We start from the raw sequence: 22,373 nt of genomic DNA on the forward strand, positions 1-22,373 counted from the left end.
GGATGCCCTTCTGCTGCTTGTTCCTCCTCAGTTTGCTTCCCTTTGTTGTACGCAGCGTTCCCCTGCTTTTGTCCTCGTTGCTGGGGGGTTTCCTGCAACATTTTCCTCTTCTATGACTGGGCTTCATTCAGCTGTTCAGCTGAGGCTTTTTTAAAGCTTTCTATTGGAATGGGACCTATTTTAAATTGTGTGAATGGTGAATTATTTAGTATCAATTTAATTTGTTTCTTGGTCAATTTATTTCTTAAAAGTTAAATTATTGGCGTCCCTTTTTGAGTTCTTCTGTTGTTGTTTTTTTATTACACTTGAATCTTCAAAGTTACCTGAGTAAATACAAAATGCTTAAAAAAAAAAGATTAATTTATCTATGTAAAAATGTAATTGCCATTGATAGTTGTTTCAAATTCATCTTATTGCATCATCTGCCTGTAAAGGGATGGAAATTGAACCTGTGACTGTAGGAACAATCCTGTTGCACTTTGGGTGTGTGTTTAGAACACACTTGTTAAAGCAAAAAGCTAAGCTTTGTCCAAATTAAAAAGTTGTTTCATAAATATAGCTTACTGTATTCAATCAGCTTTCAAAACCAACACATTACTGCAACTGCTGCAATATTAAAATAAATTTAAACCCAGATCAGTCACCAACATCAATGCCAACAGGAACACAATGTAAAGAAGATGGGAAAAAACACTTAAGCATTGGATTGTTTTTTTGCATGTAAAAAATATAAGCACGAGTGCCATCTCTTTAAACTTTTGCTCTAGATTATGGTTTCTCTCGTGAGTGTTAGTATAACAAAGTTGCTATTTTCTTCACAGCTGGCTTTGATCAACATGGAAATGAATTTTTAAATGTTAATCAGCTTTAAAAATAAAATACCAGTCCAGCCTTGACAGGACTATTCCACACTAACTACAGAATCTTGTAAATTGTCCCAAACTCAAAAATACTAATCCATTGTTATGACAATGCATTGACAATTTGAAATACTTTCTGATGTCCACAGTAATGTGACTGATCTAAACTTGAAAAGAAGATTCTTGATTTTAATGACAAAATGTAAACAGACTCAAGCATTCTGAAACACATAGCTGGAGACAGAAGATTAGACATTAATATAAAATAAACAGAACATCAGTGCGAAAAACGTTTAAAAATCACACACTGGTACTCTTGTAGCTATGTTCCAGTTTGTCTGAAGCTAAATGCTGAATGTTTTGCCTGCAGGTGTCATTGAGACTTCTACCAGAACCCGGCCCATAGGACTGGCTGCTGTTCCTCTGTAGCTCTGTCAAAGTAACCAAAGCTGCAGAGGAACAGGCCAATCATCCGACCTCACTTTGATATCTGCTTACACACTGCTGCTCAGTCACAATTCAGAACCATGAAACACTGATTGAAAATGTGGTCATCTAAGGCTGGAAAGTCTTTCTAATAACTAATGTTGATGTTCTGTAGGATGAACAATAAAGAACAAAAATAATTGGGAAGCAATCAAACCTAAAACCTAAGAAACACAGTGCAGCCCCAGTGGTTACATGTGAAACAGAAGAAAAATCACATTAGTCACCAAAAAATAAAAGCAGTGGCTGCATTTACAATCCATTTGATTGTAAACCCCTTAATCTAACATATTCCATCGTTTAAAGCCAATTTTAAGGCTTTTAAACTGGGACTTGATGGGAACAAGAGCAATGTTTAGCACCTTCAGAGCAAAAATAAATAAATAAAAAAATCTACCCGTAGTTCAATGAAAAAATTACAAAAAACTGATGTTTTTCGAAGTAGTCTCCTGCAGTGGAAACAAACTTTGTCCTTTTTGTGTTGACTTTGATTAGGACATATTCTTTAAGTCTCATTTAAAACATGTTTTTAATATATCAAAAACTACAAATGTCCTGTTGCAAAGTGATGCAGAGAAGTGACTCCATCTGTGCTTTTCCTAACCTGGACAGAATATTAAACAGAATATCTGTTCTTTGTATCTCTTGATTTTTTGGGTTACTTTGATATAACAAATGATTAGTCACTTGTTATGTAAGCGGAGTGACCACATACTAGTAAACTATAGATTAGATAAGAGGCCGATTTTTAGTTGCATTAATAATCTCTCAGATCCGAGATCTTATGTAATTCTGCCAGGAATGGTGCTGTTATGAAAGATCAATCCGAGTCTGGATCAGATAGTTTGTGTTTTTCTGTGTTCAGGGCAGAACTCAGGCAGAATCGACGCTCTACGCACTGAGGGTAGGGAACGTTTTTATCATTTCCCAAAGGCAGTGCAGACAGAGAAGTTGACAGTGCTTGACTGTTTTGCATAATGAAAGAAAAACAAAAACTTGTTCTCCCCAATCCCAGGAACAAAGGATGGGGTCGAACCCCTGCGGTTACATAAACATGTTGGAATTATTCTGCAAATAGAGAAAAACAAACATGGATCCAGTGCATGATGATTATCTGTTTCATGCCATAATCAACCATAAACTAATTTTATTGACCAGGGTATACAATACAATATAGAGAGAAAGAGCTCTAATAATAGTTATACACATAAGAATATACTCATAAACATACCACTGAAGCTACTTTAATGCTACTAGCGCCACCTTGTGTACAGTTTTTCTATTTCCATGACTTAAGAAACTGATTGTGTATCATCCGAGTTCAGCCCATCATAGCAGGTGGAGCAGGTGGAGCATTCCCTCTTATTATTCCTGAACCATCCCTAATAAAAGCTCAACTTACTGATGTGTGGACGTGGAAAGAGAAGCTCCTGCAGGCACCAGATGTGGATCCTGGGATGAAGCGGACTCTCCAGCCTCTTGACCCTGCAGATATTTCTTTTATTTAGTTTCTAGAATCCACTTCTCTTCACAAATCGTCTCCAAATCCTGAAGGTTTTGATGTTGTTGCATGGCAACCTGAAGTTTCAGCTCCTTTTGCAGATTTTCCACAGGGTTCTTCTTATTGAACTCACCTTTGTATTCTTGGCTAAATCTACTGGGTCAAGTTCCGATTCAAGACAATTCAGCTCCATTCAATATATATGTAATTGTCTTCTAATTGTTTTTGCAGATGTTGAAGACTGTGAAGAATTTCCTGTAGCAGTCTATATCACCACAAATCTGAAGAACCCCCCAACAGAAAATCATGAAATTAATCCTCAAAGCTCTGAAATGTAGACTTCAGACTGTTATCTGTTATTTCTTCATTTTTTAGGAATTATGGAGCGATCAGTGGTCTCTTTCATACCGACCACTTCATGGATTGTCTTGCTGTCTGTTCCAGTTTTAGAGGTCAACAATCTAGTTCCAGTTGGAGAGCTTTAAATGGAAGAGGGTAGTTCAGGTAAACTACAACCTAAATGTGCTCTGTGGGATTGGAAGTTTGTGACTGTGGAAATCATTGGAGTACATTGAACTTGTTAAACCAAGCGAACTTTCTCTAATCTGTTATTGTCTAATGTTGGTGAATCTAAAAAATCAGGAACCTAAATTTCCTGTTCTTAGCTGACAAGTCTGGTACCTACTGTTGTTTCCTCCTGCTCCAGATCTGTTCTTGGACAATACTTTACAAATCTCAGTTGCAACAAGTGGTTCTTTGAGCCACTGCTAACTTTTTTCCAAGTCAACTCCTAACTTCAACAAGGCATTTTGTCCAAACAACTACTACTCATTGGGTAGTAAATAGTACTATCTATTCCCTTTACATATGAATGATGTTGGCACATGATAAACTTAATTAAACTTCATCTTCTTTTGTGTTTGCCTCAATGAACATCTAAAAAAAACCTTTGAATATTACAAATGCCATTCTGGTAGGCTTCCACGTTGTTGGCTAAAATGGGCTTTTGGAGCTGGGGCAGGACAGAGCACACAGGTATTGTCTGGCCCATTGATAAAAAGGGAGAATGCTGACTGTGCTGAACTGCAGTCAGTCTAACTACATCCACACCCAGTGTGTAGCTGCTAAAAACCCTGAACCCAAACAGACTGCCCAAGCTGCCCCTGGGCCAGGCAGCCTGTGGCTACATGGTGCCACTAAGCCCCCCGTTGGCTAGCCAAAGCCCAGAGGGATTACACTGATGAATACAATGGGAAACCAGTGATGGTGAAACAAGGGGCTTGTGAAAATCACCAAACATCTTCTAACACACTACAGCTGAGAGCATTAACATTTATAGCACTTGTGGGCTTGATTCTGTTATTTGTTCTATTTGAACTCTTGCACTAAAATAACATGTTAAAATGTCCAAGACAGTTGTGAAGCAATAGTACCGAATACCTGTTCAGGTACAGAAAAGGGAGTCAAAGCAATGCTCCCATCTCAGTAAAAACCACCTGCAGGTCTCCATTTTGGGGGTTCCCTTTGTGTCAGACATGTTGCCTGTAACGGATTTGGACCAAATTTTTATTTTTGCAGATCTATAAAAACATCTCTTGGATCATTCAATGTAGTCTACAGGCATTGAAGATCAAACGTTATCTAAAGGTTTTTGTTGCATTAAATCATGTCACAAAATCTGACATCTCACTATCAAACAGGTTTGTGTCATAACTTCCACATACAAGGGTGGATCTGTACCAAACATGCATCTGTCATCACAGAACTCCCTGTGCATTTATATTATCACCTCTTAAAGTTAAAAGATGTTCTGCTTCCCATTCACTATGATTGATTCTGTTAGTGGCTGTTGTGCCATTGATCCTGGGAATCGTGTACCTAAACCTGGTCGACGTTCAGCCAGGCTACAGAATAATCCAGCAGCATTATGTCACTGACTGGTTGAACAGATGTGAACAGATGTTCATCCAGTCACCGAATGCCAGTTCAGATGCTGTTTCATGCAGGTAAAGTTGCTCTGTGTGTATGTAGGCCAGATTCCTGGCCTTTTTGTTCCTCACGTAGAATTCTTCCATCCACCCATTGTTTGTTTTGGCAGCCATGTGAGTCTGGTGTGTTTGGAGGGCATTGGGTCGCTCCAGGGTATGGTAGCAATGGTCCCCCCCCCCATGCCCCTTCTGTCACCTCTGATTCTGCTGACAGGGACCAACCCACCATGAGATAATGTCATTCCAGAGGGATTGTTGTTAAAGCCCGTCTTTCTGGACCTCAGGTATATAAAGAGGTGTCAGCTGTGGAGCAGGGGACAAAGCACTGTGGAAACATTCTTCACTCACAGATTTTTATTGTCTGCCTCATTCTCCTATTCCTGCTCCGTCTGCAATTTCTGTCCTACTGGACTCTGAGTTTTGCAGGTGGACCTGCCAACCTGAGCCAAACCAAGCAAACAATCACAATGGATATTGCCATCCAGCACCCCTGGTTCAGACGTGCTCTGGGATCCATCTACCCCACCCGACTCTTCGACCAGTTTTTCGGGGAGGGAATGTTTGACTATGACCTTTTCCCCTACACCGCCTCCACCATCAGCCCCTATTACAGACACTCACTTTTCCGCAACCTTCTGGATTCCTCCAACTCTGGGATCTCTGAGGTAAACACAGTTCAGACCCTGACAGCTGAGAACAGATTAACATTCCTTAAGCTCTTTATATTCCTCTTAATGTTGGCTGGCATGAAATGCATCTTCTGCTGTGTTGTTGTGAAACGCACAAGGTCTTTCCATAGTGCTGACTGAACCTCTCTATCCGTGTGTTTCTCCAGGTGAGGTCTGACAAGGACAAGTTTACAGTCTACCTGGACGTCAAGCACTTCTCCCCCGATGAGCTGAGCGTGAAGGTGACTGATGACTACCTGGAGATCCAGGGCAAGCATGGAGAAAGACAGGTGATGCTCTTGATTTTTCTCCAATCAGGACTAACTTTTGGCAAGAATGAGTTAGAATTCAAATCTGATGTCACTAGAGGGATACCAGAAAAGAAAAAAAGAAGGAAGAACATGAGAATATTAGGGAGAAAAAAGGAGAACACAAAGAAAGGACAGATAAGAAAAAAGGGAGCAGAGGTAAGAATGGCAAAAAGGGGTAGAAGGATACAAGTAGAGCTAGAAGAAAAGACGTAAGGAAAAGAGGAATGAAGAGGGAACATAAAAAAGAAAGGAAAGAAGGAAAGTGGAGGGATGAGGGGTCAATCATTGAGGAAGAAAGAACACAAGAGCTGCTTCTCTAAAGGTTAATACTCCTTAGTTACAAGAAAACTCATTAGTTTTCACATACCTTAAATGTGATCTCATGTTCTAAAGCAATGGCAACATATGGTATACTGTGTCTTATACTGTTCAAGGATATTTTCTAGTAAAAGGTAAAGCTATAAAAATATAGATCCCCAGCTCTTGGGAGTACAGGCAGTCGGCGCAAAGGAAAATGAATGACGCTCCTCAATTGGCTAACAGCAGCCGGTAATGTCAAGTGGCATTGCGTGCGTCTAGGTATTTTAGTTTCCCAAGTTATATTTTCTTTCAAATACTTTAGATATGCATCAGGAATCAAATCTGCCAATACAGTTTTTCCGCAAATAATTTGGCAAAGTTTGGTCCTAATATTTCTTCTTAAAACATACATTTATAATCCTCAACCCATACATTATGGCACCAACCGCTTTGTTTTTCAGGACGACCATGGTTACATCTCTCGCGAGTTTCATCGCCGGTACCGCCTGCCCACTTCTGTTGACCAATCAGCCATCACCTGCACTCTGTCAACTGATGGTCTGCTGACGCTGACTGGTCCGAAGCTATCTGGAGGAAGTGAATCTGGTCGTGGTGAGCGTAGCATCCCCGTCACCCGTGATGACAAACCCAATGCTGCTCCATCCTCATAGATGAAAAACGGGTCAGTTCCCCAAGAATCTGCTAGTCTGGGATGGACCACCAGAGATTTCTTCTTCTACAGTCCCTAAAAGGATACTCTTTGTTCTTCTTCCTTCATTTTCTCTAGTTCCTCTATAGCATCCTCATCCAGAACTGTAGTATCATTGTTTTTAAGTATAACATAGATGAGTCCTTAAGGGTTGCTAAGTAAGATGCTCGAAACCCTTTCTTCTTTTGTCCTACCCTGTAATGTAGCATAGACCTTGTTCAGTTAATTTCAGCTAATAACATATAATAAAGCTGTATAATTAACAAATTGCAACCAGTCTTTTGATTTATTGCCAAAGATTCAGCTGAACTTGGTATGCATGAATAACAGAAAGACTAAGTGGTCTGTAATCAAATGTTTTTCATGGTAACGTAGGCAAGTACTATTCCAACATCCTTCTAACATCTGGTTCTTTCCAGATTTGGTAAGTTCACCATCAGATTTATGACAAAACATAATGTAGGACACTCTTCATTCTCAGCTGCTAGAACCACCTCCTTTATTAGGAAACACGTTCCATTAGACTTTAAAAGTCCTTTAAATCATTGCAGAGGAATTTTACTCCAGTCTTTAAAAGGTTGCAACATTTTAGTCCATAATCAGCACCTCAAAAGACTGCTTGTATACGATGTTTAGTTAAACATATCTGAGAACTACAGTAGTTGGGCTTCACCTTCACATGATGGTTCTACATGTTGTGGATTCTCCTACCACCATGCGGTGTAAATATTGATTGTTTTCTAATCTTTTAATTAGTTAGTCTGATGAACCTGATAGATCAGATTAGTCCATCTGACTAATCTGATCAATACCAGGTTGTGACTACCTGCCCAACTATTTCAACATCAGTGGGCTGGAGCCGACATATGGAGTTGGTGAAAATGCATTTCAGTCCTGGCTTTAAGTGTTCTTCTAAATATGACAAAAGATAAGAGTATGGTGTTTGCCAGCTTGTAGTTCATAAATGATAGTCTTAAATCTAGGATTGTCACCTTTTTCTGACACCTGCTAACAAATTTAAAACTCACTCTGCATGCAAGAAGTTTTTTTCAACAGCTGTGTACAGTTCCTTTCAACATCATTGGTGACCAGTATTAACATCTTAAATATTCAAAACTCCAAAGAATAACCATTTGAAATTAATCCAGGATAAAAACTTTTTCATGTTGTATTGGTGCAAATATTAGTAGGTGTATTATGGATGGATGAGTACTGGGATGTGTATCTGAACAACAGAACACCAACAGAAACACAATTATATGAGGAGTGTAATCATCATCTTTATGGTTAATAAATCAATTCAACATACCATGAATATGAATGAAGAACAGTTTAACTGTAGCAATAGAAGTAAAAAAAATCAATCAATTCAGACCACTTCAGGTCAGCTCAAATCTAACTGAAAGACCGCAATGGGTGACGACAAGCAAACTGAAGATGCAGAATCCAGAGTTCACACTTCTGGGTTTATCTAACCAGACCTAGAAAACACACACAGCTTTGTAAACACATGGAGAAGAGCCAAATGTTTAACAGATTTCCATCTTTACAGCAGGGTTGTATACCTCGGAGGGCCTGCAGGTCCTCCAGGGTTTGCTGAGATGTGGCCTTTAGGGTGGGCTGCAGGCTGGAGGTGAGCCGGCCAACCCGAGCCTGGAGCTCCGGATCCAGCAACGAGGAGCCGAGAAGCAGCACAACATCCTCCTCCAGCAGCAAGGACTGGAGGAGCCGCAGGCAGTGGAGACACACCTCCCAGTGCTCATCTGGCAAGGGGCCAATCAGAGGGCAGGATTCTAATGTACAGCAGTTCATTACTACAGAATGTCATATTTATCAATCCTACCGTCCAATAGCATCAAGATGAGTGGAATGAGATCTTTATTCTCAATGATGAACTTCAATCCTTTAATGCTGATGCTCACATTATACAAAGCCATCAGCATCAACCTGCAGCAAAACACCAGCTCGAGTCCAGGAGTGTCGTACTTAAAGTGGTTCTGATAACAGCTAAAGTTGGGTACCTACACTTTGAGTTTGGGGAAGATGGCAGGCCTCATCAGCTGCAGCAGCTTCATTAACGTGTCCAGCAGGACATGTCCTGAGCTGGACAGGAAGTCCCGCCCTGATGTTACTGCTGCTATATCTAATAGGAGGAAAAACAGTAGCTGTTTAACATTCAGTCAAACTAAACATATAGTATATATATTCCAGCATATTGGACTCACTTGTGATTGTCCCGACCAGAGCCAACACAAACTGATGCGCTTGAGAGTTGTGGTCCCCGGGTTGAGTTTTTATCTCGTCATCCATGGACTTAACAAAACTCTCCAGGGTCTGAGCAGCAACAGTCAGGAAGGAGGGGAGCTTTCCCTTCGCCATGGAAGAAACACAGAAAATATCGAAACGGAAACATTAGACTGCAAAATCTGACATCTGAAGTAAAGTATGATATTTTAGCTGAATCTGAATGTGCAGTGTGTTATGAGATAAAGACATCAATCAGCGCTGGGTGTCATGGGGATGACAGCACACGGACTCACATCAGCCAGCCACGTTGTCACCGTCTCCTCCATGGACGAGCCGCTCCATAGGAGGCTGCAGGCTGAGGATCCCAGGGTGGAACAGAAGTCGGCCTGCTGCTGCAGCTCCACTCCGCTCTGCCACAGCTGCTCACGCAACAGTAACTTCTCCTACACACAAACACACACACACACAAAATATACACAGGGAACTAAAAGCATGGATGCTACTGTCTTGTCTTTAAAATGTTCCACATTTTGATTTTGCTTCATGTTTCACAAAGGTGGAACAATAAAGTACTACTGAAATAAAGCTAAATGCAGTTTGTCACCAGTCCAGCTGGGGGCGCAGGAGGTTTTATTTAGCAATTAAGTTGATATGGAGATGAATGGAGCTAAATCCAGGACAATCATAAATGAGATACATTTGATTATTTTTCTTCTCTCTGTCACTTTCCTTCACATGAATTCATCCCCACCCCCTCGCTGCCCCGGGCCTGACCCTTTCCTGCTCTCACCTCTCTTTCTTTCTGACATTCAGAATGTGCTGCCTCCAGCCGGGACTGAAGATGTGAGCAGTCCTGTCTCAGCTGATTCTGTTCCTGCTCCAGGTGTTCCTTCTCTAAACACAAAGCCACATTTACTGACTTCCTCTAATATGACACAGGCCTAAGAAAACAAACTGTTTCTTTCCATATGTAGTGCTCTGATGTGACAAGCTTACGCAACTTTGAATAAGCAGCGTCAAAACACAGAGCATTTCTTGAAAAATCTTTTTCCCTGATTTATGCTACTTCTATTGCTTCTTCCTCTCTCAGCGGCATTTCAGCTCTTGTTGGTACACAGATGAGTTTGAATGTGGATACTCACTTCTCACCAAACCCCATTCATATCTGGGAAGGGGACCAGATATGAACAGAAGGCCTGATTGGTTTTGGTCTTATTGCCATAAATTAACTCAAATATTGTGAAATAACAAAACAGGGTAACACCGCCTGAGCTTTTCCCTAATCTCTCTTTTTTCCAAAAGTTTTTCTTGAAGCATCATAAAGTGTGTTGGGTCTTTGGCTATGGTAGCATACTTGTCTCTGCTCTCCGGGCTTTGTGAAGCATTTCAGTCAGATCACCATTCAGGACTCGGGGCAGGAACTCCCTCAGCTGCATGACTTCCGTCGTTAATTTCTCTAAATCCCGCCTCCGCACTCTCACAAACGCATCCTGTAGGAAAAAAAGGAAAGAAATGTTCAGTAAAGGCAACACTAAAGCATAAAAATACAACCGATTGGTTTACCTAGTTTACCTTAGCCTTGTGATTGTGATCCACGGATTTCCCGCCATATAAAGACATCTTTAGCTCTGATAATTAGAAGACAAAATTTTCCTATGTTGTTAATTTATTTATTTTTTACCATACAATAATCAAATCAGTCTAAATATATGTAACAGTAACATTCAGGTTAGCTAGCTAACAGTTTTGTTAACCGGATAGTAAGAAATATTGAAGTGAGAAAACAGAGAAAGCAATTGAGTTAATATGCCCGACACCACTCATTATTTCAAAGATAATCATATAATGTCAATAATAATATTTGCCTACATGTGAAAGAAAGTGCGGCTGACACCTCAGTGACGTCCCTAATCGATTACTTACCAGTGTTGTCCAAGCCAGGCCAAGTACCGCCACAAAGCTCCAGTCCGGGTCTTTGGATTCTCCGCACGTTCAGAGAGGCTTATGTAGCGTTCAGTGTGTCTCGGATATGGAAGCTTTTTGAATTGAGATAATGTCCGTCCTTTTCATCTGCGACGTACAAAGTAGATTTAAGTTGCAGCGTTTCTTTTCTGTTCATTACAAATATGCTTTCGAAAGTTGTGTAGATTGCTCGCCGTCAGTTGCAGCAATGGTCAAAATTATTGTACTTTTTAAAATATTACAAATGAAAAAACTTTGTTAAATATGCAAGACTTTTTATTGAAAATGTTTAAACTGGTGGCTAGGAAACTGTTCAAATCCATAAATTAGGCATCGTCCTCTTTTAATAGGATTCATTTTGATTTTACTTCAGGTGTTGGAAATACCGAGTTTCCGGCTCCAATTGAAAGCAGCATTATCCCCCTTTTCTTTTGTGTTTCAAACTCTCCGCTGAGACCACAAGTGACCCAGAGAAACGCTGTAATCCACGCGGCGTGAACAATTGTCTTATGTCGGTGGGAGTGGGAGCCGAGTTGTCTCGCGATGAGAGCTTTTTTAAGCAGTTTCCCATCCACCGTGCGTGCCGGGATGGAGATCTTATGGCTTTGATGTCATTGTTGGAGCAGCTGTCAAACCAGGCTCATCTGACCGCTGAGGACTCCTGCTATGGATGGACTCCCATTCACTGGGCTGCTCACTATGGACAGGTAGGGTTTTGATTTGCGGAAGTTTTTTTTTTTCTACATTAGAGAAAATAAAAAGAATGCCTCTTAGCATTAGAAATATTTAGTTTAATTTCAGCCACATCGTCTGTAACTGTGTGTTTAACCTGAGCGGGAACAGCAACATAAGCCGTTTGTATAAACTTAAACGTGTTTGTTTTATTGAGCGTCTAATGTGTTGGTTGCTTCTCAATAAAGTTTTGTTATGTGAAAGAAAAAACAAAAGCCTAACCAACGCGGCGCCCTCAGTGGTCCCTGCTGAGCCAATCACTGCTTTGGCGCGAAGCCGAAAACCGGAAATGCTGTGTTTATATACAAATACAATTTAATAAATAAGAATCTGATTTAAAAAGTACTTTTATTTAATAATTCAATTTACGACATCAGACATAATCACCACAATTGAGCTCTCTTTGCATTTTTGAAATTGTCAATTTCTAAACTTTTTTTGGCAATAAACTAAACATTAAAAACACAAACATGACGACCTTTTCACAATTACTATTCTTCCTAAATAATATATCTTACATACTCCTTCCTAACTAACAACACACTTTAATTTTAATAATTTGGCATACCTGCTTTCAACAGCAAAAGACTTACGCTATGAACATGGTTGAAAACAAGCAAACATACAAAAAAAACTATGAAATGTGAGGATTTAAAGTTAAAAAAAAAAACGAAAAACTGGCTTGTAACAAATTCCGTGAGAAAAGTTTAATTACAAGAATTTTAATTTAGTTTATTTTTACAAAATAGTATTATAAAAAATACTTTTTAATGCTTTCTCAATTTTAACTATTTCCAGACTTATTCCTTATTGAGTTTTCTAAATGTAGAATTCTTCTTTGTCTTTTCTTCGTCATGACCTTCATCTCTCCCTATTAAGTAAATGCACCAAAAATTTGTCCAAACACAAAATGTATATTATTTTCTAATCATTTTATCAAGGTACAATTCTATATTTACCCATAACACACAGTATAAAATGTAGTGATTTAATAGAATTCATAACTAACCTATTCACACTAACATTTTTAAATGATTAATAAAGTAAATAAACAAATCTAAAACATAAAGTTTAAGTTGAAAAGAAATTTATGTGCATCTGGATAACACTGCTTTGTATCTTTTTTTCTTTAACTTCCCTAATTTTTTCCTTCTTTGTGTCCTTGATTTCTTCCTAACTTCTTCTACATCTTTGTGTTTTACCTGCCATCCTTCCTTGTTTCAGGTCTCTTCCCACTATAAGAACACATAGATCGCTAGTGAGAATCTGTATTTTAGTTTATTTTAAATGGTAAACACTTAAAAAAAAAAAAATACTGGAAGGTGGTGTCCGGAAAAGTCTGGAATATTGACATGACGAATGTCAGACCCTAACCATAACCTCTGGGTTGTTGTGTATTTACACTGTAAATGTTGCTTTGACAAGATAAAGAGGTTAAACCTCTTTATCTTGTCCCACATTAAGACAAAACCTTAAACCAGGAGGTGCTGTCCAGAATACAGACTTTTAGGATTCCTCCATGTCACTGTTTGATGTTGGTTTTGGCCAGCTGGAGTGCGTGGTGCACCTGGTGCAGATGGGATGTGAGGTGAACACGGTGACTAGCCGCTTCAACCAGACGCCGACTCACACCGCTGCGTTCGGAGGGCATCCTCACTGTGTGGTGTGGCTCACTCAGGCCGGCGCTGACATCAACAGACAGGTGCGACTGTGGAACCCGTTCGGCTGACCTTTGACCAGCAGGCGTTTGAGCCACATCCTCTGTTCTCAGGACTGCGTCGGTGAGGCTCCCATTCACAAGGCGGCTCGCTCCGGAAGCTTGGAGTGTGTTCAGGTCCTGTTGATAGCCGGAGCAGAACCACAGTGAGTAATCGGGGTCAACAGTTTCTTGAAGATCTTGGGTTAACAGGTGGGTGGTTCCAAATCTGAAGACCAACATAATGTAAACTGAAGACCAGGACTCAGGGCATATTTGTAAATGTTTATATGTAAGCAACAAGGGGGACAAGGACAGGAAGACAGTGGTGAGATGTGCAGTTGGAGTAACAGATTGGGTTTCATGGAAATGCTTATGCTCTGGAGACTTGATTCTCATTTTAAAAGAAAGTAAAGGATTAAGAAGTCTTGGAAACTGAGGCTGGAAAATGTTGATTCTACCGTTAATTTCTGAGTTCTCCTGTTCAGGTTAAGGAACGCCAGCGGACAGACGGCAGCTGACCTTGCCCAAGCTCACGGATTTCATGACTGCTTCTGCATCATTTCCAATGCCCAGACACAGCTGGTCCAGCTCGGTGTGCTTCGAGACTGCGCCCCCTGTGGGCAGGAACAGCACTGCAGGAAGAGGCAGTTGACCCAAAAGGAGAACCATCACATGAAGAAGGCCCGGAGAGCGGAGGGTAAGAAATGTGACCAATTATTGGAGCCAAATGAAAAAAGGCAACCATGAATATAAGAACCATGCAGGACAGAAGTGTGTGTTGGAACTGTTGCAGTGTTGGTGCAGAGCAGCGTTGGTGATGAGGTGGAGACTATGAGCATGGAGTCAGGTGAGAATGGAACCAGTTTAGATCCAGCAGCCAACGATGGGAGATTTCTTTTAAAACATTCCACCTAAACTCTTACAGATTTGCTTTTGCTGTATTTTCTTCACACACAGATGCAAACACCAAAGCGTTCCTTGGCGTACATCAGCTCACCCCTCCCTCTGAGAACACACATTCAGAACAACGACGCCACTCTCTGCCCAGTCCGGCTGAAATGTGCGGCTCGCTGCACCTGACCGGTAGCTCTGGCTCCAACCGGCCGGAACATTGGTGGCTGACAGGAGCCGACTCCGGGGACTCACTGCTCTACGGACACTACCACGGCTTTGGAGACACGGCCGAAGACCTGAGTGACAGCGGCTGCAGGCAGCCTCTGACCAGCACCGTCCACCTCTACCACGGCTCATAAATGAATCTGCTGAGACGCCGTTAGGCTCAGAGTCACAGCAGCGAGACTTCAGGAACTTTGGTGCTGAATAGAGTTCAGGAGGAACTGAAACTTCTTCACTGTCCTGAAGTCTCAATTGTTCTTGTTTGTTTTCCCCAATGTTTCAGACTTAAGAATGATCCTAAGATTCAGTTTGGTCTACTTTTAATGGACAATTTGGCAAATAAGTCTGTGGAGAGATGTGAAACACTCCAAAGAATGTCCCTATACTATGGGTCCAGTCAGAATGGTACCAGAACAAACTTGATTTTCACATTTAAAGCCACTTTGCTAACTGTGCTGTTTGGAATGGACACAGCGTGTCCCAGCCACGACCTGAGACATTTCACCTGAGTCCAGTTGAGCCTTCTTCAAAACAAACTAAATTGGTGTCAAACGTTTGTGCAGCTAAATTTTTCGTTTTGCTGCGATCATTTTTACGTTTTCAGTGGTCAGACGAGGTCAACGAGCCCCTCTGATATTTATGATATCAAACTAATTTGAAGTCAAACTGTGCTGCTTTGTGCTGCTAAAATTTTCCTCCACAATGTTTATTTGGGTAATGTGGAGGGGCCCGGTTGAATTTTTAACAATATCTTCTAAATAAAAGAAGCACAAAGATTTGATGCCAATTTTGCTTCATTTGAAGGAAGTGGGGGAACCAACTTCACTCAGGTAGATGCTCTTCTTGGGCCTGGAAAACGATGGAAGTGGGAGTTCAGTATTTTTCAGATCTTCAAGTATGGAGAAGGAAAATGAGCATGTAAAAATATTGTTTTCCAGACATTATTTTCCATCATACTGTCTAAACAGTCTCCTTTCTTCCCTGTGTCCTCCTTTACTTTTTACATTATATTTAATTTTTTCTCTCTGTACTTGTCCATAATTTGTGCCTTCATTCCTTCAGCTTCCTCCTGATGTCTGTTAGTTCTGTCACCCTCACTTCTTTTCTTTGTAATTTATCCCTTTATTGGAACTTTGTCTCCACTTTTCTTTGGTTCTGTAGTTAGTTTTTTATACATATACATTTAAGATGCTTGGAAAATCATCTGAAGAGTTGGGAGCTCTTGGAAAGCATGGAACATCGACATGAGCAACTTGCAAGTTGCCAGGTTGGTTGCGGTAGCTCCTGCAAAACTGACAGTTCCTACCAGCCACCTCATGTGGTGTATTCACATTTACTCCGTTACTGCTTTGCACTATGAGGGGTGGCCAAATGAGACCCCTCTGTCCATCACCAAGAGGATCTGCTGCACTGAAACTAAACTGAAGGCCTCGATGTACCAAAGGGAACATTTTGTACCACGCTATGATTCTGTCTCCAGGGACTTAATCCAAACCTATTTATGTTTTACGGAACGGGAACCTTGTGCTAAAGGACAAGCCATGTCAGCTGTGTTGCCACATCTGCCTTAAACCAGCAACATAGCTCTTCAGAGCTAGTTTTCTATTTTGTCCTGTTCTTTCCTAATAAAACCGGTTTTACACATAGCAACATATTCTGAGTTTTTATTGTGATTAATAAATATCTTTCCTTGATGTAAAGCTGGGATCAGAGGTTGGTTTAAGAATAAAAAGGAGGAAAGATACTTTATTTGAATCCTTACGCATATTAAAAAGGTCAAACACTGAGCTGTAGAGACCTGAAGGCCGACGAGTCACTTCCTCAGATCCAGCTGAATGGTTTTCTGCAGATTGGCTATGCTGGCATCCAGAGCTGCCAGGCCATCTCTGAACGCCGCCTCATCTCTGGTGTTAAAGGTCGACTCCGACTTCATGCTCCAGTTGGACCACACAGACTCCACCTCACATGGCAGGACGTCCTCAGAGATGGATAGGTTGAGGTGATGATGGTCCTGGTGATGAGGTAATGTCTCCACACATTGCTCTCTTTGATTTGATCCGTCGCATTTCAAGTTTTCTTCTCGTTCTGCAGCAACACGCAGATTCTCAGTGTGTGTGGGCTCCCCCTGGTAAAGGGAGATCAGGTATTCCTTGATGCGGTCAGTGGATGCCACTACTTGATTATGTTGGCCAAAATACTGCTTGGTGATGGACAATGTGTTCTGGACATCCATAGGTTTTGATGAATAGTGACTCTGAAGGAGACTGAAACAGACAGGAAGCAGGAAGATCAGATGTCAGCAGCAGCAGAGCTCCAATTCCAAACATCTTTCTTATCTCTGCTTTTGAGGACACAGCCAGTCAGTACTATCATATGCAACATCAAAATAATAATTTAATTTTAACTTTAGTGTCGAGATCTGAAAATCTAGACAGTTTCATCAGTATGTAAATTTTATTTAATCAAGTATGGAATTTGACTTTTATATTGACTTCTGATTTATTTAAAATGATTTGTATTTATGAGATTGAACTCTTAATATATCAATATATTGTAGAAAACAATTTTTTTCTTGGTCCTACTCTGATGTGTTACCCAGTAGCCTTTAATCAGTTTCTCTATAAATGCTTACAATGGTGGAGTGTAACCATAGTAACTTAGAGAAACATTAAGATTTTAAAAGAAATATCATTACAAATCGACGTACATTTGGTGAAGCAAAACTCCCCCAGGTGGACTCTTTAAGAACTACGCCCAGACCTACCTTCTAAGATGTTTTATTTCCTTCAGTCTTCGCTGAGCGAGTGATGCGAGGTCAATCTTCTCTCGCTCGCTCTCCAGCAGCCGGTTTCTAGCCGCCTCCAACTCTGCAGAAACACACATTGCTTGACCAAAAGAAACCAACTTGTTCCCTCCGTACCACTTCAGGAAGTAACAAAAACGTTTTAAACCACCAGATTTAAACTAAATATTTTTTTTGCAATGCAATAAAAAAAATTCTTCCATATTTTATATTTAACAGTAGAAAAGTTTTACTTCCCAGCTCTCACTCTTATCTCACACCTCACCACTGTCTCACTGCGTTTCAACACTCCTCACATTCTTCCTGCCACTGCAGTGAGTTGCTATGGACACAATCTCAGTCTGTCTGAACCTGTCTTTATGAGGGCCTTCTCTGCCTCGGTGTCCCTCAGCCGGCTCTGTGTGTCCTGAAGAGCTTTCCGTAGTTCTGTCAGGTCGTCCTGGAGTTGCTGAAGGCTGGACTGGGCAGAGATGACTTCCTGTTGGAGGCTTGGTTCTGTGGGGAGAACAGGATGCTGCGGTGACAACTTCCTTTAGGTTGGGTCATATGGTGTCATGATTCAAATTGTCAAACGCTAACATCAGACACAGAGGTTGAGTAAATATGCAATTCAACTCCCACTAATTTAATCTTTTAAAAACATCTGCTGCTGTTTAGCAAAGAACAATTGTCAAAACTTGACCTTCTGACGAAAGGAGTATCTGGCATTTCTGTGGTTCCTCCACCTTCTCATGCCGATTCTTGACACTGAAATACACACAAATGCACATTTCAGGACAGAGGTGCATCTGAAGCCATGGGTGAGTAGAGCATGAAGGGAAATGACAGCGTACCTGCAGAGGTCAGGATTCTGATTGACTGAAACACAGACGGTCTGCTCCAAACGGCCAAGCAGCCGCTCTGCTACACTCCCTACACACAGATACGCATATATATCTATTGATAGATATATATATATATAAAGGAGCATTAAGAGTTTTCATTTGCGCACCTTGTCCAGCGATCAGAGCCCGGACTTCTTCCAGCAGAGAGCGTAGCATCTCCTCCCTGCAGCAGCTCTCCCTCAGGATGCAGCCAGCTGCACCATCAGCATCTCCCAGAGGAACACACTCCTCTTTACCGTCACACACTGCAGACGCAGAGCGGGAATGGTTCTGATCCTTCATTGCTGAAGTGGACTGCAGTGGAGGAGGGACGGAGGCGGACTGGTGCGCAGATGTCTGACAACCCACAGACAGAGACTGAACAGGCACGGTTGGTTTCTGAGGAGGATGAAGCTTCACTCCGGAGTGTGGAGCCAGAGGGGTGAAGTTATGGGTGGCTCCTGGTTGGCGGCGTTCTGAACTCTGAGTAGCTGAGGGTGGAGAGGCAAAATAAATACTGGGGTATTAGGAAACAAAGGTGTGCCGGTACAGTTTAATAAATAATATTTTTTTAAATTAATTTGATTTTAGAAGTTTATATGTTAAAAAAAATCACAGTGTAAATAAGATATTTATCTCAAATTCATAAAAATACATTTTGCTTTATGTTTTTGGCCAAAAACCATAAAACATTAATATTTACATTAACTTTATTAGATCAAGGAAAAAAATGGACGATTCAGAAACCCGGAACTGCCATTAAAATTTAATTACTTCTTTAATCAGAATGTTTGAAATACATCCTTCTGTGTAAATCTTCAAATTACATGGAGTTTCAGTTTTTTTACATTGAACTACTGGAATAAATGTACTTGTGCACAATGTTTGAACCTCGACAATTCTGCAGCCAACATATTCAATGAGCTACGCTGAACCTGTAAAAACTTCAATACTCACCAGTTGATTTCATGACCAGTTTCTTTTCACTCGCCTTTGTCTGGGAGGCGGATCCTCTTGATTTGTCTGTGCCACCCTTTACAATTCTCATTTGAGTAGGAGTGGCTTCCACACACAGACACAGAGAGAGAGAAAAAGAAATAGAGAGAGAGAACACAGATAAGTACAGGGAAAATAACCTATTAAAAGATGCAGAAGATGGGAGAGACTTGCAGCTCTGGATTCTAAACTACCTGCCTTTGCTGGGAATTTCTTTCCAGGCTTTTTTCCTTGGAAACTGGAGGATCTTTGTTTGCCTGTTACTTTCTTCGGGGTTCTCTGAAGATCTGCTGATTCTTGAACACACAAATTTGGATATATTTTTCACATTAGTCTGCAGGAGGATCCTTCAACACAAACCTGGGAAAGGATTTCACTGAAAAGATGTTAGAAATCTAATTAAGAGACGGATTGTTACAAATGGGGCTGAATCTTTGTCTGTTAACCTTTGATGAAAACATCATCATTGTCCACAAACATGTGGACAATGATGATGCAGAAGAATGGCGAAAAAGCAGCTTTGTGAGTCTAAATTAATGCAATTCTGCAAAGAAAAGTATGTCTGAGCGGCCTTTAAGTCCATGTTGGTACACGTCAGAAAACGCCACAGATCTGAGGCCAAGCAGTTATTCAACTCACAAACCTCAGATAAAAGTCACAGTTTTGAGTCCAGGTATGAAGGAAAGCCATCTGACCTGCTTCATCTTCCATAAGAATGCCATTGAGCAAGGCAGCACACTTGTCCAGGCCCCTGTGTAGAGTGGAGACCTGAGGGCAGAACGAAAACTTAATAACCAATCAAGAGGCTATTCCAAATAAATGATTTTCTTCCTGGTCAGGGCTTCATGGTGCTTAGAGAATGGGTTTTGCAGAATCTCATAGAATGAAATCTGGGCAGTGCTGAATATTTATTGGTCTCATTGTCATTGTTATGGGCCTGGAGACTAAAATCTCTGTATGATTTTTACCTGGTCCTCTGAGTCCGTGGAGTACAGAGAGTAGTTGGGCTGAGGTAGGAGTGAAGGTCCTCTATCAGGAGGCGCTCTGATCACACAAAACAAAGACAACATAAAAAAAATATTCGTTTAAAATCTATTCTGAACGTTCAAACTCACCGGCTCACTTGAACCTTTCCTGTCAGTCTTCCCGATGTCACTACCTTGGCGGTTATAAAGAGAAAAACACACCCAGGTCAGATATAACCCCGTCTTTATCCCATGTTTCAGATTAATAGCTAACGTAGAGATTAAACCCCTTCAGCTATCCGGAAGTCATACTTTGTCTCGCGTTTTTCCACTCATGGTTTCCCCACAGCCAGTCTCTAAAGCCAGCAGATGGACCTGGACGTGGAGATGTCTCTAAGCTAACGAGAGGGGAAAGAACTTTCAAACAAATCACTTCCGCTAGAAGCACGACATCTAACTGACCAATGGCTTTATGTTGCGTTAAATCTCTACTCGGAAATTTAGAATTCCAAGTCGGAAAAATAAATTGAAGATAAAATTCCGACATCGGAAAGTCGGATGTTCTTCAGCTCTACTTTTAAAAACCAATACGAAGTTCAAATTGAAAAATGTCTATATAATTCATAAAATGCCGGAATAATAATGAATGCTTCTTAGGTGCCACAAACGCATCATTGCCAATGACTCCGCCCACAACCAGCGGCCTCCGGTAAACATGCAGTGCTCGTTTTCATAAGGAGCTTGAAGGGATTTTTGTATTATTTATCCCAGGTCGTCAGGGTGGGTCTGTTTATGAGATACAATGCAAACACGATGACTCTGAAATAATCTGGAGACCAAGCAACTGTTTAAAGAACAGCATGTAAGGGTCATTATAGATAGAAAAATAGAGAAAATTTCCACCAAACAAAAGCTGAAATTTCGAGATTAATTAGTGTTGGAGCTATTTATTCTTTATTTCTTTATCCATTTGAATTTTGTTAATTTATTCTTTAACTTCTATTTTTTGCATTATTTACAGAGTTTATTTGAAGATTAATAATTGATTTTATTTTTTGTTTCGTTTTCTTATTTTTTTCATATTTTAATTATTTGTAAGCCAGACAGGAAGTAAGGTGGGTCAGTCTACCAGGCCCCTACATTCTATAAATGCCCCTACATTTTATAAATGTAGGAGCCAGCAGGCATTTGGGTTTGGGGCCTATGCCGGTGCAAGAGAGGTCAGGAGAACTAAGAAAAGTTTAATAATTGTAATTACTTGCATAAAAGACAATCAACAAGTTTGGAGCTTAAACTTCTTTCGCCTGTATCAAGAATCTTGACCCCAGTGCCTCATAGAACTTTTTATTGGATGTTTGGTTTAACAATCGCCACTACAATCTCCATGTTTTGTAGCAAAAACCTAGGAAATTTCTGAACTTGAAAACTAGAACTTTTTTTACTATTGAAATTCAGAAATGTTCCATTTTCCAAATAATTTATTCTGAAAATTATAATCTTTTGGTGGAACTTTGCCAAATTCATTTCTGTCTACAAAGGTAGACAGAAATGAATTACAACTACTGTCTAAATAGTAGTTTCAAGACTTCCAAGTGTAAATAAAAGAAAAACTTATTTAATTGAGGTCTTAAGCTGTGGAATCTACAAATACCTGAGTGGGGACCACTGTGGAGTCTTCAGAATATGAAGATTAGAGAACTCTCAGCATCCTCTTCCTAAGAGTTTTAACAGTTCTTCATTCAGATGCTTCTTCAGATCACTGAAATACAGACTGCTGACTAAACAAATTTGTATGAGCTGAATTTAGTCACCTTTTGGTATTAATAAAGTCTTATAGAATTGACACATCTGGAAGGATACTGATGACTGACAGACTGATGGGACATTAGATGGTGGAATATAGCCTGGAAACATTACAGTTATCCAACCCTGGAAAGATCTACACATATGAACCCACCAAAAAGAATAAATGGGCTAACAATTTTTATTTTTTTTTACAATTTAGTATTGTGCAATAAAATGCTTTTTTCATTTTTCCTTTACAGTAATTTTTCAGTTTATTTAAACATGCGTTGTCCAGGGAGTTGTTTACATTCCATGCTGCTGACCATGAAGATGAGCTCCACTCTACTGCTTTTTTGTTCCTGCATCACCTGGAGCTCTGTTG

At 40.5% G+C, this 22,373-nt stretch overlaps 4 protein-coding genes across 9 annotated transcripts; 2 read left to right on the forward strand and 2 right to left on the reverse strand.

Moving 5' to 3' along the window:
* Positions 1-5,140: 5,140 nt before the first annotated feature.
* On the forward strand, positions 5,141-7,096 carry cryaa (crystallin, alpha A). The gene is made up of 3 exons (XM_055059323.1): positions 5,141-5,500; positions 5,671-5,793; positions 6,576-7,096. Exons 1-3 carry the CDS (start codon positions 5,303-5,305, stop codon positions 6,783-6,785), a joined length of 531 nt encoding a protein of 176 aa, XP_054915298.1. The 5' UTR covers positions 5,141-5,302; the 3' UTR covers positions 6,786-7,096.
* A 994-nt stretch (positions 7,097-8,090) lies between these two features.
* On the reverse strand, positions 8,091-11,496 carry hsf2bp (heat shock transcription factor 2 binding protein). Of its 4 annotated transcripts, XM_055059329.1 has the most exons (11): positions 11,419-11,496; positions 10,994-11,140; positions 10,643-10,698; positions 10,425-10,560; positions 9,861-9,964; positions 9,364-9,513; positions 9,049-9,193; positions 8,849-8,966; positions 8,667-8,770; positions 8,389-8,586; positions 8,091-8,304 (listed from the first exon to the last, which is right to left on the reverse strand). In XM_055059329.1, exons 3-11 carry the CDS (start codon positions 10,688-10,690, stop codon positions 8,291-8,293), a joined length of 1,017 nt encoding a protein of 338 aa, XP_054915304.1. In that variant the 5' UTR covers positions 10,691-10,698; positions 10,994-11,140; positions 11,419-11,496; the 3' UTR covers positions 8,091-8,290. The 4 variants fall into 4 exon arrangements, with proteins under 4 accessions (XP_054915304.1, XP_054915303.1, XP_054915305.1 ...); XM_055059328.1 differs by lacking the exon at positions 11,419-11,496 and having other exon boundaries at positions 8,091-8,586; positions 10,643-10,723; positions 10,994-11,025; XM_055059330.1 differs by lacking the exon at positions 11,419-11,496 and having other exon boundaries at positions 8,091-8,586; positions 10,634-10,698; positions 10,994-11,011.
* On the forward strand, positions 11,447-16,231 carry ankrd10a (ankyrin repeat domain 10a). Its single transcript, XM_055059331.1, has 6 exons — positions 11,447-11,739; positions 13,314-13,466; positions 13,536-13,627; positions 13,949-14,160; positions 14,257-14,310; positions 14,421-16,231. Exons 1-6 carry the CDS (start codon positions 11,542-11,544, stop codon positions 14,714-14,716), a joined length of 1,005 nt encoding a protein of 334 aa, XP_054915306.1. The 5' UTR covers positions 11,447-11,541; the 3' UTR covers positions 14,717-16,231.
* ccdc14 (coiled-coil domain containing 14) lies at positions 13,458-20,652 on the reverse strand. Of its 3 annotated transcripts, none has more exons than XR_008608101.1 (13): positions 20,519-20,651; positions 20,357-20,400; positions 20,210-20,285; positions 19,937-20,009; positions 19,436-19,537; positions 19,203-19,307; positions 18,374-18,736; positions 18,216-18,294; positions 18,065-18,129; positions 17,734-17,877; positions 17,344-17,446; positions 16,342-16,843; positions 13,458-13,601 (listed from the first exon to the last, which is right to left on the reverse strand). XR_008608101.1 is itself a non-coding variant. In XM_055059326.1 (13 exons), the coding sequence occupies exons 1-12, from the start codon at positions 20,540-20,542 to the stop codon at positions 16,393-16,395; spliced, it is 1,629 nt and encodes a 542-aa protein (XP_054915301.1). In that variant the 5' UTR covers positions 20,543-20,652; the 3' UTR covers positions 13,458-13,601; positions 16,378-16,392. The 3 variants fall into 3 exon arrangements, 2 of the variants coding, with proteins under 2 accessions (XP_054915301.1, XP_054915299.1); XM_055059326.1 differs by having other exon boundaries at positions 16,378-16,843; positions 20,519-20,652; XM_055059324.1 differs by lacking the exon at positions 13,458-13,601 and having other exon boundaries at positions 16,294-16,843.
* Positions 20,653-22,373: the final 1,721 nt, after the last annotated feature.

The sequence above is a fragment of the Poeciliopsis prolifica genome, unplaced genomic scaffold, assembly GCF_027474105.1.
Source record: "Poeciliopsis prolifica strain line A6 unplaced genomic scaffold, Auburn_PproV2 SCAFFOLD053, whole genome shotgun sequence".
Lineage (NCBI taxonomy): Eukaryota > Metazoa > Chordata > Actinopteri > Cyprinodontiformes > Poeciliidae > Poeciliopsis > Poeciliopsis prolifica.